The following is a 19,382-nucleotide window of genomic DNA, read 5'->3' on the forward strand; positions in this document are numbered from 1 at the left end:
CAGTGGATGCACAGTTTTTTTGGTGCAGGCTGTAGCCATGGACACGCTATGTGACCTGAGGGTGAATTTGGGGTGACCCAATGCAATAATCCTGAGGATCCATGTGGATCCGTGATTTGTAACCACGTTTTTGTGCCATTGCGGCCCCACGAACCAGTGGACGCACGGTTTTTTTGGTGGAGGCTGTAGCCATGGACATGCTATGTGATCTGATGGTGAATTTGGGGTGACCCAATGCAAAAATCCTGAGGATCCATGTGTTTTTACCTTCCCCCTCCCAGGCAGCCTCCTTTATCTCTAGCATCCCTTATCTGCCTCCCCAATCGCTTGCCAATCAGCTGCTTCCTTTCAACACTCCCTTCCCTCTTGTTTGCCTTAATGTCTTTTCCTTAGCTGGAGCAGTTTTTTGCTCCTCCTTTTCTTCTAATTTCTCTCCTCATTTCTTTTGTCTTCCTGTCTCCTCTCCTTGCAAGTTTGCTGTCTTTACCTCCCTGCTCCCAGGCAGCCTCCTTTATTGCTAGCGTCACTTATCCCCCTCCCCGATCACTTGCTGATTAGCGGCTTTGTTTCAATACCCACTTCCCACTTTCAGAAAAAAAAGCATGATCTGCTTTTCTCCCCTGGGCAATTCGGCTCCAGGGACCATGCATCCACTCCATAAGACACACAGACATTTCCCCTTACTTTTTAGAAGAAAAAAGTGTGTCTTATGGAGTGAAAAATACGGTATATATATTTATAAACACAATTCCTATCCCACCTTTCAAGTCTCCATGTAACACCCAGGACACTTCTCTTTTTTTAAATTGCAATATGTATTTTCTTCTCTGCAATCCACTTATAAAGATAAACGAAGCATTTATTTGATGTGCAACCCGGAAACATTTGCAAGGACCAGCTTACAAATGGCAGTAGCGTAAGAGCGTTATCTGCTTACGTTCGAAGAGCCACAACAGAAAAAGAAACAGGATGAAAAGGAAATAGGAGAAGGGAGCCCAGGAGCTACTTCTTAGTCACTGAATAATAGCAATGACCACCTGGAATGCAAACAGCTCAAACGGAGGAACCCAAAATTGCTCTCCAATGGAGAAGCCCCGCACTCGCCTCCCGTGACTGTAGCCAGATGGATCAGCTGTGGATAGATGCCAGTTTAGGGAATCATAGAAATCATAGGATTGTAGGCTAAGAAGGGACCCTGAGGATCATCTATTCCTGCAATGCAGGAATATGCAGTTGCCCCATTCACGGCTCGAACCTGCAACCTTGGCGTTATCAGCACCAACTGAGCTATCCAGGATGAGCCTGACGATACAGCAGCCTCTCCATTCTTCTTATACCTTTCTTTGCAACCTTTGGAACATAGAGAAAGCGACATGCATGCCACTCTAAAATGGCTGCTCTCCTGGGCATGACCAATCACAGAATGGCTGCCATATGCTGTCTCAAAACGTGAGTATCTAGTAAATCAGAAAAGGAAAACCGGTAACTTACCCCGTGAGTAAAGGTAAAGGGACCCCTGACCATTAGGTCCAGTCGTGACTGACTCTGGGGTTGCGTGCTCATCTCGCTTTACAGGCCGAGGGAGCTGGTGTACAGCTTCCGGGTCATGTGGCCAGCATGACTAAGTCGCTTCTGGCAAACCAGAGCAGCACACGGAAATGCCGTTTACCTTCCCGTGGGAGCAGTACCTATTATCTACTTGCACTTCGACTTTCAAACTGCTAGGTTGGCAGGAGCAGGGACCGAACAACAGGAGCTCACCCTGTTGCGGAGATTCGAACCGCCAACCTTCTGATCGGCAAGCCCTAGGCTATGTGGTTTAACCCACAGCGCCACCCATGTCCCACCCCAGTGGGTAGAGAACCCTTTTTCTGCCTGGGGGACCAGATATCTCCCCACCTCACCCCACCAACCTGAGCCAACTTCTGACTTGTGGGCGAGCCCACACACCTGTCAATCATTTGCTGTCATTATTCACCAGTCCAAAGCTGGTCTGTGTGGGTGGGGAGCAGGACTGATCAATCCTGCTTAGCGCTGGGCTCTGGAGCACAGAAAAGTTCCCTGTAGAGATCACTCACACACCTAAATCAGGCGGAATGAAGCTCCCTTCTTCCCACGAGCGGATTTAAGAGATCTATCCTGGGCCCAGTTGCGTAAGAGAGTCCTCTGCAACGAACTTCTCATGGCCCGACATGCCAGACATGACAGCCAGCCAGTTTCAACACCTTCTCTATCCTCGATACAGACATTCAAGGGGCATTGTTGGAGTTGAAGGACACATTCCAAGCAGGCAGAAACAGAAGAGTCATTGGGGGGGCAGGGGCTGGGGAGGGGGGGCCTGGTGTGGGGCAGGTGCCAAGCGCAGGGTAGAGAGGCCTGATGTTGCCCGCCCCTGATTTATACAATTTCTCCCGAAAGTGAACTTTCTGATGGCAAGAAAAGGTTGAATGGTGAACGAAGTTCTTTCCGCACTTCAGGCATTGATAAGGTTTCTTCCCCGAATGAGTTCTCTGGTGAAAAGTGAGCTGGGACTTCTGGCCAAAGCTCTTTCCGCACTCCGAGCACTGATACGGCTTCTCCCCTGTGTGGATTCTCTGATGTTCAGTGAGACTTCCCTTTTGGATGAACTTCCTGCCACACACGAAGCACTGATACGGCTTCTCCGACGTGTGGATGGTTTGGTGGGTCGTGTGGTCCAAATGGCGGCGGAAGTGCTTTCCGTGAGCTGCAGAATGAAGAGAGGAAAATAGTAAGAGAGCCCAAGGGGGTGTCTTTGTACACAAACGTATGTTGGAAGTGTAAAGAGAAGGAAGGCATATTCTACCACATGTGGTGGGTGTGCTTTCATTTCTGTATATACTGTGTGTTTATAGTCTTTGTAACGAGCGCAAAACATGGTCTGAAGCTCAACATCAAAAAAACGAAGATCATGGCCACTGGGCCCATCACCTCCTGGCAAATAGAAGGGGAAGAAATGGAGGCAGTGAGAGATTTTACTTTCTTGGGCTCAATGATCACTGCAGATGGTGACAGCAGTCATGAAATTAAAAGACGCCTGCTTCTTGGGAGAAAGGCGATGGCAAACCTAGACAGCATCTTAAAAAGCAGGGACATCACCTTGCCAACAAAGGTCCGTATAGTAAAAGCTATGGTTTTCCCAGTAGTGATGTATGGAAGTGAGAGCTGGACCATAAAGAAGGATGATTGCCAAAGAATTGATGCTTTTGAATTGTGGTGCTGGAGGAGACTCTTGAGAGTCCCATGGACTGCAAGAAGATCAAACCTCTCCAATCTGAAGGAAATCAGCCCTGAGTGCTCACTGGAAGGACAGATCGTGAAGCTGAGGCTCCAATACCTTGGCCACCTCATGAGAAGAGAAGACTCCCTGGAAAAGACCCTGATGTTGGGAAAGATGGAGGGCACAAGGAGAAGGGGACGACAGAGGACGAGATGGTGGGACAGTGTTTTCAAAGCTACCAGCATGAGTTTGACGAAACTGTGGCAGGCAGTGGAAGACAGGAGTGCCTGGCGTGCTCTGATCCATGGAGTCACGAAGAGTCGGACACGACTAAACGACTAAACAACAACAACAAACGAGTTTTTTTTCTCTTATGCTATATGTTACGTCTGGAAGCTGTGCATATTCTGTCAGCTTAAGTTGCCATTTTTCTTTGGTTGGGACTTGGCTCGTTTTCATTTTGGGGCTAACAAAACACGGGCCGCCATAGTGGCATACCTTTTTGGACACCTGGGAATTTCAGTCTGAATTATCCCCAACAAAAAGGACTCTTGGGGGGGGGGAATACTTTTAAACATTTGTTTCAATTCATTATGGACCATTTCCCAATATTCTTTTACCCTTTCACAAGTCCACCACATATGAACGTTCCCTCCGCCTCTTTGCATCTCCAGCACTTATCCGATTCAGCCTTATAGTTCTTAGTAAGCCTACTCGGAGTTAAATACCATCTGTAAATCATTTTCAAGTAGATCTCCTTCAAAGAATAACACGCTGTAAATGTCAAATCGCTTTTCCAAAGTTTTCCCCAGAGTTTAAAATCTATATTGTGAGGACGGCAGCTCTTCACCTCAGAGCAAGGGAAACAAGGGGGCCTTACCTAGAGAGGTGACCATCAGGCAATTGTCCTCCATGACTTCACTATGCAGAGCTCTCTGGTCAGGATCCAGCAGAGACCACTCCTCTTCTGCAAAGAACACAGCCACATCCTCAAAGGACACGGGGCACTGATAACGAATTAAAGAAGATGTTTATTATTAACATATCATTAGTTTATAGCCTATTACTGATATTTTTGTTAGATTTTCAAATTAACATTTTTTATTAGCTTTTCAAATTTTACAAATTCTTTTAGACAACCATCGAAATATATATCTCATTATTTGTTGACTTCCCATTCACCTTTCCATGGTGTTTTTTTCTTGCCTTATAAAGCTGATTTATTACTTATATTTCACCCATTACAGTGGTACCTTGGTAGTTGAATGCTTTGGCTCCCGAAAAATTTGCTCCCGAACGCCACAAACCCGGACATGAATGTTTGCAAATGTTTTTCAGAAGCTGAATGTCCTACGCAGCTTCCAATTGAGTGCAGGAAGCTCCTGCAGCCAATCAGAAATCGTGCCTTGGTTTTCAAACAGTTTCAGGAGTTGAACAGACTCCCGGAAGGGATTAAATTTGAGAACCAAGATACCACTGTATATATGTTAACTACACATGATTAAACTACCACTTCTCATTCATTGCAATACTTCAAATCCTCAATACATTTTAACATCACCGTGGTATTTTTTTTTTCAAATTTTCTACAAAATATTTCAATTCTTCAAAAAAAAAAATTCTTCATTCTGTTCTTTAATTCTCAGTCTAGCCATTTCAGCATATTCAATCACCTTCATAAGTCATTCTTCTTTCGTCTGGATTTCCTCTCCATTTTCACACTCAGACTATTCTTGCCACCGCCATAGCATTCGTAAACAAATTATGGTCTAATTATACCTAACAGAAAAGCCTCAGGTTTCTTGGGAATCATCACTTTAAACATTTTTTAACTCATTATAAATCATTTCCCAATAACCTTTTTGCCTTCCAAAGGGTACCCGATTTACCCTAATACATTTTTGCAATCTTAAACGCTGTTAAGTACCATCTATACATCGTCTTCATGTAATTCTCTTTAATGTACAACAACCTGTAAATTTTAAATTAACTTTCCATACCTTCTCCTAAATAAGATGTTTAAATTGGTTATTTCCCCCCCCCCAAAAAAAAAAACCCGAAGGCTTTCTGTGCGGGATAATTGGGACAGAGGTTCTGAAGAAGCTGACTTTTATATTTTATGTATCCAACAACTCTCTACATGCAGAAATGGAAGGAGGGATCCCAACTAAAGAAGAATGGCTTCTAAAATGAACGGACTATGCTGAAATGGCGAAATTGACTGTAAAATTAAGAGATCCAAAGGACAAACTTTTTATGGAAAATCTGAGGCCTCTCTTGGACTATCTGATGAAGTATTCGAGCGACATGAAATTGTGAGCAGGATTTGAGATATGAACAGCAGAGGAAGAAAACGGTAAGATGGTTTAAGGGGTTTGGTAATAATTATAATGCACAAAAATGTCAGGGAGGGAAGGGTGGGAAGTCAAAAAGAAAACTATAAGATAATAGTTTATTGCCTGCGGAGTAAATTTGCTAAAAAAATTCAAAACATCATAAAAATCAATATAAAGAAAAAATGGGACACTGGACTAGGAAGGAAGGAGGGAAGGAAAGAAGGAAGCTTTCTTACTAGGAATATTAGGTCCAGAAATACCTCAGGATCAGAAGAGACTATTTAGGTATGCTACAACAGCTGCACGGATGCTACTTGCCCAAAGATGGAAGGAGGACAATTTACCTACAAAAGAAGAATGGCTGATAGAGATGATGGACTACAGTGGTACCTCGGGTTAAGCACTTAATTCATTCCGGAGGTCCGAGCTTAACCTGAAACTCTTCTTAACCTGAAGCACCACTTTAGCTGCCGGAGCATGATTTCTGTCTCAACCTGAAGCAAAGTTCTTAACCTGAAGCACTATTTCTGGGTTAGTAGAGTCTGTAACCTGAAGCGTATGTAACCCGAGGTACCACTGTATGCCGAACTGGCAAAAATGACCGGGAAAATCGGAGATCAAGAAGACAGTAAATTTAATAAAGAATGGGGGGAAATTTTAAGTTACTTGAAAGAACACTGTAAACAATTGAAAACACTGGAGTGCAGTGAAGTGAGAATTATGATAAAAATTGAGATTTAAGAAAATATGGAGAATATGATAAGACTCAGTTTGAAAAGAATATCTGGGGAAACCATGGAGGGAAGTTCGGGGGTTCTGAGAATCCTATTTGTAAAATGATTATGATTTCTGTATGATGACAAATGTTATACAAAAACAAAATAAAAAAATTCCTTCCAGTAGCACCTTAAAGACCAACTAAGTTAGTTCTTGGTATTAGCTTTCGTGTGCATGCACACTTCTTCAGATACACTGAAACAGAAGTCACCAGACCCTTCTATATAGTGAGAAGGTGGGGAGGGGTATTACTCAGAAGGGTGGTGGGATTGGGTGATTGGCAGATAGCTGTGTTGAGCCTGTTGACGACTCTTAACGACTGCAATAGGTCTTGCAGGAAAAAGCAAGGGGTGAGAAGGTGAAAAAAGACGTACATGATTTGGGTCATAATATATTTGAAATTGGGTAACATGATAAAATGGAAGATACAATAATTATTGAAACAAGTTAACAAATTGCAGACGTTATGTATCACAGAGAACGCAGGGTTGGGAGGACGTGGGGAAGTCCAACAGATTTGGAAAAAAGAGTAAGAAAAATTTGTAACTTTCCTTTTCTACTTCTATAATATGCTTTTTATTCTTTTTTCTGTATTTCATAAAACTAATAAAAAATATTATAAAAAAAAGATGGTGAAAAAAGGCTTTGTCATGTATAATGAGATAAGAATCCAATGTCTTTGTTCAGACCAGGTCTCTCCATGGTTTTAAGTTTGGTAATGAGATAAGAATCCAATGTCTTTGTTCAGACCAGGTCTCTCCATGGTTTTAAGCACTGCAAATAACAAGGCCAGTGGAAGTGATGGTATTCCAGCTGAACTATTTAAAATTTTAAAAGATGATGCTGTTAAGGTGCTACACTCAATATGCCAGCAAGTTTGGAGAACTCAGCAGTGGCCAGAAGATTGGAGAAGATCAGTCTACATCCCAATCCCAAAGAAGGGCAGTGCCAAAGAATGCTCCAACTACCGCACAATTGCACTCATTTCACACGCTAGCAAGGTTATGCTTAAAATTCTACAAGGAAGGCTCAAGCAGTATGTGGACCGAGAACTCCCAGAAGTGCAAGCTGGATTTTGAAGAGGCAGAGGAACCAGAGACCAAATTGCAAACATGCGCTGGATTATGGAGAAAGCTAGAGAGTTCCAGAGTTCCAGAAAGACATCTACTTCTGCTTCATTGACTATGCAAAAGCCTTTGACTGTGTCGACCACGGCAAACTATGGCAAGTTCTTAAAGAAATGGGAGTGCCAGATCACCTCATCTGTCTCCTGAGAAATCTCTATGTGGGACAAGAAGCTACAGTTAGAACTGGATATGGAACAACTGATTGGTTCAAAATTGGGAAAGGAGTACGACAAGGCTGTATTTTGTCTCCCTGCTTATTTAACTTATATGCAGAATTCATCATGCGAAAGGCTGGGCTGGATGAATCCCTAGCCGGAATTAAGATTGCTGGAAGAAATATCAACAACCTCAGATATGCAGATGACACAACCTTGATGGCAGAAAGTGAGGAGGAATTAAAGAACCTTTTAATGAGGGTGAAAGAGGAGAGCGCAAAATATGATCTGAAGCTCAACATCAAAAAAACGAAGATCATGGCCACTGGGCCCATCACCTCCTGGCAAATAGAAGGGGAAGAAATGGAGGTAGTGAGAGATTTTACTTTCTTGGGCTCAATGATCACTGCAGATGGTGACAGCAGCCACGAAATTAAAAGACGCCTGCTTCTTGGGAGAAGGGCAATGACAGGCCTAGACAGCATCTTGAGAAGTAGAGACATCACCTTGCCAACAAAGGTTCGTATAGTTAAAGCTATGGTTTTCCCAGTAGTGATGTATGGAAGTGAGAGCTGGACCATAAAGAAGGCTGATCGCCGAAGAATTGATGCTTTTGAATTCTGGTGCTGGAGGAGACTCTTGAGAGTCCCATGGACTGCAAGAAGATCAAACCTCTCCATACTGAAGGAAATCAACCCTGAGTGCTCACTGGAAGGACAGATTGTGAAGCTGAGGCTCCAGTACTTTGGCCACCTCATGAGAAGAGAAGACTCCCTGGAGAAGACCCTGATGTTGGGAAAGATGGAGGGCACAAGGAGAAGGGGACGGCAGAGGACGAGATGGTTGGATAGTGTTTTCGAGGTTACCAGCATGAGTTTGACCAAACTGCGGGAGGCAGTAGAGGACAGAGGTGCCTGGCGTTCTCTGGTCCATGGGGTCACGAAGAGTCGGACACGACTAAACGACTAAACAACAACAACAAAATGAGATGAGAATCCAATGTCTTTGTTCAGACCAGGTCTCTCCATGGTTTTAAGTTTGGTAATGAGATGAGAATCCAATGTCTTTGTTCAGACCAGGTCTCTCCATGGTTTTAAGTTTGGTAATGAGATGAGAATCCAATGTCTTTGTTCAGACCAGGTCTCTCCATGGTTTTAAGTTTGGTAATGAGATGAGAATCCAATGTCTTTGTTCAGACCACTTCTCTCCATGGTTTTAAGTTTGGTAATGAGATGAGAATCCAATGTCTTTGTTCATACCAGGTCTCTCCATGGTTTTAAGTTTGGTAATGAGTTGAGAATCCAATGTCTTTGTTCAGACCAGGTCTCTCCATGGTTTTAAGTTTGGATAAGAATAAATGTATAAATGTTATACAGTCATACCATCGGCTTACAGACACTTCAGGTTGTGCGTTTTCAGGTTGCGCACCACGCCAAACCCGGAAGTACTGGAACAGGTTACTTCCGGGTTTCCGCGCTTGCGCAGAAACACTAAAACACGCTTTGCGCATGCACAGAAGCGCAGAATTGCGACCTATGTGTGCACAGACACAGCGCTGCGGGTTGCAAACGCTGTGGGTTGAGAATGTGCCTCCCGCACAGATCACGTTCGCAACCCGAGCGTCCACTGTAATGAATAAAAATGAATAATTTTTATTTTATTTTTTTAAAAGGAAGGAAGAAAGTATGGAAATTTAACATGAAGGTCATCGGCAAGCATAATCCAGAAGACTCGGAAAGGAAAGGTTCTTCAAATCTGCCTGGCATACACTGCCTTCTTTGCATGTAGCTCAAACAGAAGCAAAGAGAAGGAGAGGGATTTGTTGAACCTGGAGGAGGCGCACAGGAGATAAGAGGCCCCATCACTGCCACCTGCCCATCTCCCCAGGGGTCCTTCCCCTTACCTGGTCTAGTGTTACAGCAGCTGCTTTCCCTCCGTCCGAAAGAAGAGATGGCCAAACGGGTCTTGCCAAGCTCATTCCATCACCTGCTAAACAGACAAAGGTGGCGGGAAAGCCAAGAGCCCAGGTCTCTTCCATTGCATGCAGTTTGAATGTTGAGTCCTTTTTTCTGGACAGCTTTAAAGGAGGATTAGACACATTCTGCGGAGGAATTCTGCTCACAATAGCTATGCTCTGTAGTTGAAGGCAGTGTATTTCTGAATACCGACTGCTGGAAAACCAGCAGTCGGTATTCTTAAATTATATTACGAAGCAGCACATCTGGTGTGGCTCAAAGATTGGATGACTTTAAAAAATGTAAACATACTCAATATTGAAGGCTGGGATAACAGATTTATGCCCAGATGGGCGGGATATAAATAATAGAATTATTGTTGTTATTTTTATTTGAACTGTGGGTGATTTACTGACCGGCACACTCTGTGACAGAGGGAGACCCAACTTCAAGATCATGCAACATAATATTTACCCAACAAAGTGGCACCTCCATCACTCTCTGGCACGTTTCGCATGGGATACTCTCCAGTGGTTGATGGCATCCTCTCTGTCTCCAGGGAATCAGCAGCCAATTCTGCAAACAGACCCTTGGTCTGAAACAGCAAGTTGAAGTTGTAAAACAACGTGAACACAGATCTTCAGAAGCTTTTTGGTAAAAGCTGGAGAACAATGAACCACATTATGGAGCAATGGAGAACTTCTGAAACAACAATGGGATATTAGCTCTGCCCAAGGCATGATAGAAGCATCGGCTGGGAAAAGATAGACATAACATTTTACAAGGACTGGAAGGAACATCTCCAGTGCTGGATTTACGTATAAGCCAAACAAGCTATAGCTTAAGGCCCCACTCTCTTGGGGGCGCCTAAAAAAAAAAAAAGGAAAAAAACCTGGATGTACATTTCCAAAATATAAGATAAAAAACAAATAAGATAAAACCTACATACAGCAACGGTGTTTTGTGTTGTGTAGGCTCCTATGATATAATTAATGGGCCACGCCTGCTAGCCTGCTCCCTAAAATATCACTGGTTTTAGATACCTATTAGGTCCATAAATTGTGGGACGCGGGTGGTGCTGTGGGTTAAACCACAGAGCCTAGGACTTGCTGATCAGAAGGTCGGCGGTTTGAATCCCCGCAATGGGGTGAGCTCCCGTTGCTCAGTCCCTGCTCCTGCCCATCTAGCAGTTCGAAAGCACGTCAAAGTGCAAGTAGATAAATAGGTACCGCTCCGGTGGGAAGGTAAACGGTGTTTCCGTGTGCTGCTCTGGTTTGCCAGAAGCGGCTTACTCATGCTGGCCACATGACCCGGAAGCTGTACGCCGGCTCCCTCGGCCAATAAAGCGAGATGAGCGCCGCAACCCCAGAGTCGGCCATGACTGGACCTAATGGTCAGGGGTCCCTTTACCTTTACCTAAACATCTTCCAAGACAATAATGCCCACTTAATAATGTCCACAATAATGCCACATGACCCAGAAGCTTATTTATTTATTGAATTCATATATCGCTCTATACCCAGGGGTCTCAGGGCAGCTCACAGAATAAAATCAAGATACAAAACCACAAAATACATGATAAAAATAAAAACAGCAACCCAATAGCCTCCCTCCCGCCCCCAAAAAACATTTTAAAAGGGCATAGGATGTAAATCAGATCAACCAAAGGCCTGGTTAAAAAAGAACCTTTTCGCCTGGTGCCTAAATATGTTTAATGAAGGCTCCAGGCGAACTTCCCAGGGGAGAGCATTCCACAGACGGGGAGCCACTGCAGAGAAGGCCCTGTTCTCGCCTTGCAACCCTCTGGACCTCTAGAGAAGGAGGCACACGAAGGAGGGCCTCAGAAGATGATCTCAGGGTCTGGGTAGGTTCATATGGAAAGAGTCGGTCCTTGAGGCTTCCTACATGCATCAGAATGGTAAAGCTGGAAGGGACCCCAGGGGTCATTCAGTCCAACCCCCTGCAATGCAGGAATCTTAACTAAAGAATCCAAGACAGATGGCCATGTGGTTGGTCACTGTGAGAAGAGGATGCTGGACCAGCTGAACCATTGGCCTGATCCAGCAGGCTCTTGCTGTCTGAACAAGCTGGCCAATTATAGCGAGTTTTGAGCTGAGCTCCCTCATGTTTTTCTGGCCCTTTGTAACAACCCTCATTCAACTGTCTCTCACCTGCAGCTCTGTCTGCTTCCTGTCCTCTGCGCGGCTCAGGAGGAAACCTTCGGCCAGGGCCACCGCCTGGGAACTGGTCTCTGCTCCACATTCCCTGACCCAGTTCTCCATCTCCGGAGGGAGGACAGCCAGGAACTGCTCCAAGATCACTAAATCCAGGATCTGAGCCTTGGTGTGTCTCTCTGGCTCCAGCCACTGATGGCAGAGACGGCGCAGTTGGCTGCAAAGCTCTCGGGGTCCCTTGGTCTCCTGGTAGCAGACGTCTTTGAAGTTACTGAACTGTTGGTGCTGTACTTTGGAATGGAAAACACCTTCGCCCGGGATCTTCTTCTGCCCAGTTCTTTCCCAGAAGTTCTCAGTGCTTCCAGTCTTGATGGTGTCAGGGCCTCTTCCTGCCGCAGCAGAACCCTGCTTTTCCATCTTTGATCTGTGCCCCAAGAAAGCCTCCAGCTCTGGGAAACAAAAGATGAGTCTCCATGACACACTGGACAATAAATAAAGGACATATTATGGAACTGAATATCTGGGAGAAACTGTGGAAGAGTGATCTGAAGTTCACAGCATGCTACTCTTTGAAGGAGAACTACATGAAAATGGGTCTCGCTGTGGGTTAAACCACAGAGCCTAGGGCTTGCCGATCTGAAGGTTCAGTTGTTTGAATCCCCGCAACGGGGTGAGCTCCTGTTGCTGGGTTGCTGGGTCCCTGCTCCTGCCAAGCTAGCAGTTTGAAAGCACGTCAAAGTGCAAGTAGATAAATAGGTACCGCTCCGGCGGGAAGGTAAACGGCATTTCCGTGCGCTGCTCTGGTTCGCCAGAAGCGGCTTAGTCATGCTGGCCACATGACCCGGAAGCTGTACGCCGGCTCCCTCGGGCAGTAAGTCACAACTTGACCTAATGGTCAGGGGTCCCTTTACCTTTAGATAACATGGGGATTAGCAGCTAATAAAAGTTTTGGGGGCTCTTTTGTTCCGGGTTTCCATCTTGTTCCATCTTGTGGCAGGTGGGAGTCCTGTCGTGGCAGTCTTCAATTAAGGCCAAGCCCACTGGCTGCTGTTTTGCTCTGGTATTCCTGGCTGGTGTCCTTGTTTTTTTTTGTCCAAGGGAGCCCTCAGATTTCTCCGTTAACAGGGCAGGGACCCTCCTAAAACGAAGGGGAGCTGCCTGCTTGAGCCTCCTGCAATTCCTGGGCGATGTGCACGTGGGGCTTCTGCAGAGCCTCAGAGACCAAAGCGCATAGCAGCGCACCCTTAACCTCTGGAACTCCCCTCCACAAGAGACCCCAGAGCCTAGGGCTTGCCGATCTGAAGGTTCAGTTGTTTGAATCCCCGCGACGGGGTGAGCTCCTGTTGCTCAGTCCCTGCTCCTGCCAACCTAGCAGCTCGAAAGGGAAGTAATAGGGAAGTAATAGTGCCACTGTATTCTGCTCTGGTCAGACCTCACCTGGAGTACTGTGTCCAGTTCTGGGCACCACAGTTCAAGAAGGACACTGACAAACTGGAACGTGTCCAGAGGAGGGCAACCAAAATGGTCAAAGGCCTGGAAACGATGCCTTATGAGGAACGGCTAAGGGAGCTGGGCATGTTTAGCCTGGAGAAGAGGAGGTTAAGGGGTGATATGATAGCCATGTTCAAATATATAAAAGGATGTCACATAGAGGAGGGAGAAAGGTTGTTTTCTGCTGCTCCAGAGAAGCGGACACGGAGCAATGGATCCAAACTAAGATTCCACCTAAACCTTAGGAAGAACTTCCTGACAGTAAGAGCTGTTGACAGTGGAATTTGCTGCCCAGGAGTGTGGTGGAGTCTCCTTCTTTGGAGGTCTTTAAGCAGAGGCTTGACAACCATATGTCAGGAGTGCTCTGATGGTGTTTCCTGCTTGGCAGGGGGTTGGACTCGATGGCCTTTGTGGTCTCTTCCAACTCTATGATTCTATGATTCTATGAAAGCACGTCAAAGTGCAAGTAGATAAATAGGTCCCCAACACAGACGGCTTTGAAAAGGATCAGACCGTGGAGGAGGATCAGACCGTGGAGGAGGTGGGGATGTTAACAACCCCTCTCTGCCAAGCCCCCAAGCCCCCTCCTCTCTATACAGCCTTGCAGTCTCCCCGTCCCCTCCAGCCCTGGGACTGCCCTCCACCCAAATGCACAAAAAGTGGGGCAGGCAGGCTCACCAGATCCCAGCGCGTGGATCCCAGCGGGGGAAGAAGCAGGAAAGCCAGCGGATGGGGAGGGGCATTATAATGAGAGTTCCCTCCCCCCCCAAGTTCCCTCCCTCTCCAGGAAGCGAGCTCAGCCTATGTTCACCCAAAGGCCAAACTGCCGGATTCCTCTCCGGTCTCTGCTTTTTCTGCATTTCACAGAATGCTTTGGCCACTCCTGGGGGGCTCAGATATATGCCCCCTTCCCCTGAGCAAGATGGGAGGAAACTGACTGCAAAGGTTTCTTGCGGGGGGGGGGTGTTGCGTGAAATCCCGTTCTCATCCTACCTACGCTAGATCGCCACTCAGCGGAGAGAAGAAAATGATGGAATCCAAGAATTGGAGGGCACCCAGGTGGTCATCTAGTCCGACCCCCAGCAATGCAGGAATCCAAGCGAAAGAACCCCTGGCAGATCCTGCAGGGAAATGCGGTTTTGCATCTACGTTGAGCAATTAAACTAGAAACTAGAAGCCTTTGGCTGATCTTATTGCCATCCAACACCCTTTTAGAATGTGGCTTGGGGGGGGATGTTATTGGGTTACAGTGGTACCTCGGGTTAAGAACTTAATTCGTTCTGGAGGTCCGTTCTTAACCTGAAGCACCACTTTAGCTAATGGGGCCTCCCGCTGCTGCCGTGCTGCCACTGCGCGATTTCTGTTCTCATCCTGAAGCAAAGTTCTTAACCCGAGGTACTATTTCTGGGTTAGCGGTGTCTGTAACCTGAAGCGTCTGTAACCTGAAGCGTATGTAACCCGAAGTACCACTGTACTGCTTTTGGTTTGATTTTGTATGTTGTGGTCTTGTGAACCGCCTTGAGACCTCCGGGTATAGGGTGGTGTGTAATAACAACAACAACAACAATAATTATAATAATAAATTATTATTTGTACCCCTACCATCTGGTTGCGTTTCCCCAGACACCCTGGGCGGCTTCCAACAAAATATTACAAATATGTTAAAATGTCACACATTAAAAACTTCCCTGAACCTTCAGATGTCTTCTAAATGTCAGGTAGTTGTTTATTTCCTTGACATCTGGTGGGAGGGTGTTCCACAGGGCGGGTGCCACTACCAAAAAAGCCCTGTAACTTCTCTTCTCGCAGTGAGGGAACCACCAGAAGGCCCTCGGTGCTGGACCTCAGTGTCCAGGCGGAACGATGGGGGTGGAGACGCTCCTTCAGGTATACTGGGCCATTTAGGGCTTTAAAGGTCAGCACCAACACTTTGAATTGTGGAAACGGACTGGGAGCCAATGTAGGTCTTTCAGGACCAGTGTTTTATAGTCTTGGTGGCTGCCCCCAGTCACCAGTCTAGCTGCCGCATTCTGGATTAGTTGTAGTTAATGGGTCACCTTCAAAGGTAGCTCCACGTAGAGCACATTGCAGCAGTCCAAGTTGAATGAATGAATGAATGAATGAACTATATTACAGTAAGAGCTGTTCAACGGTGGCACAGTCTCCTTTGAGAGGTGGCCAAGTCATCCTTGGAGGTTTCCAAGCTGAGGTTGGGTGGCCATCTGTCATAAATGCTTTAGCCGAGATTCCTGCATTGGGTCGGGCTAGTTGACCCCTGGGGATTCCCCTCTCTTATAAGCATGTAGGACAGACTGGTGGTCACTTGGAAAGTTCGCCCCAGCCGTGGCCAGGGGACATCATCTTCCAAGCCACATGACCGAAAGGCGGGAAAAGCTGACAGAACACTGGTTTGATTGTTTTTATTGCCCTATCACATATATAGCACCTGAAATGTCCTGAACGCAAACAGAAGATGTGTTTCAAGGTGACAAGACCAGAGAGGGTAGAAAACTCACGACGGCCTACCAAGCGCATTTCAGGTCTCTTTCCTTTTCGTAAGATACCGTGCGCAGATCTTCACACAAGAAGCTGGTGTAAGGAGCCAGCGTATTCTGGGTCCAAGCTTGGTTCAGGAGCAATGCTACTGCTTGCCTTTAAAGGCAAATCAGGCCTTTAAAACAGCTTATTTATGATAGGTTGCCAGGTCACGAGACCCAGCTGAATAGGCTTAGGGTTCAGCCCAAGTCCCCTCCCCTCTGCTCCCCCCACCCCGACATGTCCCCCAAATGTTCCATTTTCAGGGCTCACCACAGTTAAGATCCACTGGGTTCAACTCAGCCTACTGGATCATAACCCAGATTATTGCCTTTGCTTTGTTACGCACAGGTCCAGGTCAGAACGTTTGCCCCCTGCCACTCTCCCCACAAAAACCATCTCTTTAATTCCACATATGCATTCAATAAAGCTATATTATTATTTTTACATTTACATTTTCTTTTTTTTATAATATTTTTATTAGTTTTATGAAATACAGAAAAAAGAATAAAGAGCATGTTATAAGAGTAGAAAAGGAAAGTTACAATTTTTTCTTACTCTTTTTTCCAAATCTGTTGGACTTCCCCACGTCCTCCCAACCCTGCATTCTCTGTGATGCATAACGTCTGCAATTTGTTAACTTGTTTCAATACTTATTGTATCTTCCTTTTTATCATGTTACCCAATTTCAAATATATTGTGGCCCAAATCATGTACGTTTTCATTTTAACACAATAAAGTTGTTTCATTATTCTATCTCTGACTCCTTGTACCTTAATTTCCATTTCTTTAATTTAACATTACTGAAGCTAGAATTTCCTAAAAGGTGCGTTTTTTAACATTCATACAACTTATAATGTTTTTCCAAATAGTCTTTAAATTTTCTCCAATCCTCCTCGAATGTTTCTTCTCCCAAGTCTCGGATTCTGCCAGTCATTTCGGCCAGTTCCATGTAGTCCATCAACTGCGTGTGCTTTATATTTACATTTTCTTAGTTGGTTCACAAAGCAAATGATCAGCTATCACCCAGTGGCAAATATACTACAGTGGTACCTCGGTTTTGTGGGATGTAATCCACTGGGGACAGTCAAGTACAAGATTCCTCGTTTTCCTAAAGTGGACATGCAAGGGAATGTTTGGTCCAGCCAGTCAAAACCTCCTGTTCCTCCTGGCCTGCGCATGGGACTAGTAGGTGGGTGTGACCCTTCCAGACTGGTAAAAGGCCAAGCCACGCTGCTACCTTCTTCATCATCATCATCATCATCATAGAATCCTAGAATCCTAGAGTTGGAAGAGACCACAAGGGCCATTGAGTCCAACCCCCTGCCAAGCAGGAAACACGATCAGAGCACTCCTGACATATGGTTGTCAAGCCTCTGCTTAAAGACCTCATCATCATCTTCTTTTGAAAATTCATCATTTATTAAAGAATATGAGATTCTTCAGTTCCAGGAGAATGAAGCTTATATGTAAACATTATATAATAATAATAATAATAATAATAATAATAATATATTTATACTCCGCCCATCTGGCTAGGTTTCTGCAGCCACTCTGGGTGGCTCCCAACAGATTAAAAACAGAATAAAACATCTAACATTAAAAACTTCCCTAAACAAGGTTGCCTTCAGATGTCTTCTTTTTTATTTTTAATGTATTTTTATTAAAGATTTTCTTGATTTACAAAAGTATGTACAATGTCTCTCTCTCGTATCTTTTTTCCATGTAACATTTTTACAAATCAGTTTCATTTGTTGAGACATTAGGAAGAAAAGGAGGAAGAGGTGGGGGGAGTTGCGTAGGGGTGGGGGTCGGGAGATGATGTTTCTATTTTACGTAATATATGTAGGGTTTGGTGTCAGCATTGCTTGTGCAGATTCTTTGCTGTTCACTTGTGTTCCTTTGGTGGTGAGAGAGGTTGGGATTGGCCTAGGGTGTGGTTGTTCATTTGTGGTTGGCTGTGGTGATCTTTGTTTTCATGTGTGAGTGGGGTGGGTGGGTGTTTTGGATCAGGTTAGCCATATTGATTTGTATGCTGTTGGTGGGTTTTTGTTATTGTCTTGTTGTGCTGTGTGTGTGATAAAGGGGAGCCATACTGGGGTGAAGGCGTTTTCTTCTATTTGTCCCCATATGAGAAATATGTAAAATAACCAAGCAAGTATTAGAAACCAGAATTGGCCTTATTAAACATATTCCAGACGCAGGAGGTGCTGTGGGTTAAACCACAGAGCCTAGGACTTGCTGATCAGAAGGTTGGCGGTTCGAATCCCCGCAACGGGGTGAGCTCCCATTGTTCAGTCCCTGCTCCTGCCAACCTAGCAGTTCGAAAGCATGCCAAAGTGCAAGTAGATAAATAGGTACCACTCCAGCGGGAAGGTCAACAGCGTTTTCGTGCGCTGCTCTGGTTCGCCAGAAGCAGCTTAGTCATGCTGGCCACATGACCCGGAAGCTGTACGCCAGCTCCCTCTGCCAATAAAGCAAGATGAGCGCCGCAACCCCAGAGTCGGCCACGACTGGACCTAATGGTCAGGGGTCCCTTTACCTTTACCTAAACATCTTCCAAGACAATAATGCCCACTTAAACTACAAAGAACTCATAACCCACGTATTTTCAGCAGCCAGAATCATCATAGCCAGACACTGGAGAGACCTGGCAGGATTAAGCATGGACCAATGGTACCAAATAGTATGCGAAACAGCCTTACTAGAAAAATTAACCAATAAACTACCTTCTTCTTGTTGACCTTCCTGTTCGTCCTGTCTGCTTCCTGCATCACTTGGACTGTACTGCTGGCTACCACAGCAGTTCCTCAGGTTATCTCAGTTTGGAAACCAAGGCGCGGCTTCCGATTGGCTGCAGGAGCTTCCTGCACTCAATTGGAAGCCATGTTGGTCATTCGGCTTCCAAAAAACGTTTGAAACCAGAACACTTACTTCTGGGTTTGCGGTGTTCGGAAGCCGATTTGTTCAACAACTAAGCTGTTTGGGAACCAAGGTACCACTGTAACAGGGAGATGTCAACGAAGACGGGGATGTTAGTATTTTAATTAGGCGGTCGTGATAGGCCAGGGGTCAGCAAACTTTTTCAGTCCACTGTCCCTCAGACCTTGTGGGGGGCCGGACTATATTTTTTGGGGGGAAATGAATGAATTCCTATGCCCCACAAATAACCTAGAGATACATTTGAAATAAAAGGGCAGATTCTACTCATGTAAAAACACCAGGCAGACCCCACAAATAACCCAGAGATGCATTTTAAATAAAATAACACATTCTCCTCATGTAAAAACACACTGGTTCCCGGACTAGATTTAGAAGGCGACTGGTGCTGGATCCGGCCCCTGGGCCTTAGTTTCCCTACCTATGTGACAGGCTGTAAACTTTGCACGTGCCCAGCCAATGGGGAAACAAGGGAGGGAACCTGCACTTAGGTACAGGGGATATAAGCTTATTGTTGTTGTTGTTTAGTCGTTTAGTCGTGTCCGACTCTTCGTGAGTCCATGGACCAGAGCACGCCAGGCCCTCCTGTCTTCCACTGCCTCCCACAGTTTAGTCAAACTATTGCTGGTATCTTCGAGAACACTGTCCAACCAT

At 45.4% G+C, this 19,382-nt stretch overlaps 1 protein-coding gene across 4 annotated transcripts; it reads right to left on the reverse strand.

Moving 5' to 3' along the window:
* Window positions 1-818: 818 nt before the first annotated feature.
* On the reverse strand, window positions 819-14,013 carry LOC310837783 (zinc finger protein 202-like). 4 transcript variants are annotated; one of them, XM_083724882.1, is made up of 6 exons: window positions 13,932-14,013; window positions 11,760-12,211; window positions 10,063-10,183; window positions 9,537-9,622; window positions 4,119-4,245; window positions 819-2,725 (listed from the first exon to the last, which is right to left on the reverse strand). In XM_083724882.1, the coding sequence occupies exons 2-6, from the start codon at window positions 12,177-12,179 to the stop codon at window positions 2,250-2,252; spliced, it is 1,230 nt and encodes a 409-aa protein (XP_083581008.1). In that variant the 5' UTR covers window positions 12,180-12,211; window positions 13,932-14,013; the 3' UTR covers window positions 819-2,249. The 4 variants fall into 4 exon arrangements, with proteins under 4 accessions (XP_083581008.1, XP_083581010.1, XP_083581009.1 ...); XM_083724884.1 differs by lacking the exon at window positions 13,932-14,013 and adding an exon at window positions 13,908-13,931; XM_083724883.1 differs by lacking the exon at window positions 13,932-14,013 and adding an exon at window positions 12,329-12,407 and having other exon boundaries at window positions 11,760-12,231.
* Window positions 14,014-19,382: the final 5,369 nt, after the last annotated feature.

The sequence above is a fragment of the Podarcis gaigeae genome (genome assembly GCF_964106915.1).
Source record: "Podarcis gaigeae genome assembly, chromosome: 2".
Taxonomy (NCBI): Eukaryota; Metazoa; Chordata; class Lepidosauria; order Squamata; family Lacertidae; genus Podarcis; species Podarcis gaigeae.

Excerpts from the sequence above, each read along its gene's own strand:
- LOC310837783 (XM_083724882.1), bottom strand. The coding sequence starts at position 12,179 with ATGGAAAAGCAGGGTTCTGCTGCGGCAGGAAGAGGCCCTGACACCATC. Across the intron at positions 10,184-11,759 it reads GGAAGCAGACAGAGCTGCAG|ACCAAGGGTCTGTTTGCAGA; the intron begins GTGAGAGACAGT and ends TTGCTGTTTCAG. Across the intron at positions 4,246-9,536 it reads CTGCTGTAACACTAGACCAG|TGCCCCGTGTCCTTTGAGGA; the intron begins GTAAGGGGAAGG and ends ATTCGTTATCAG.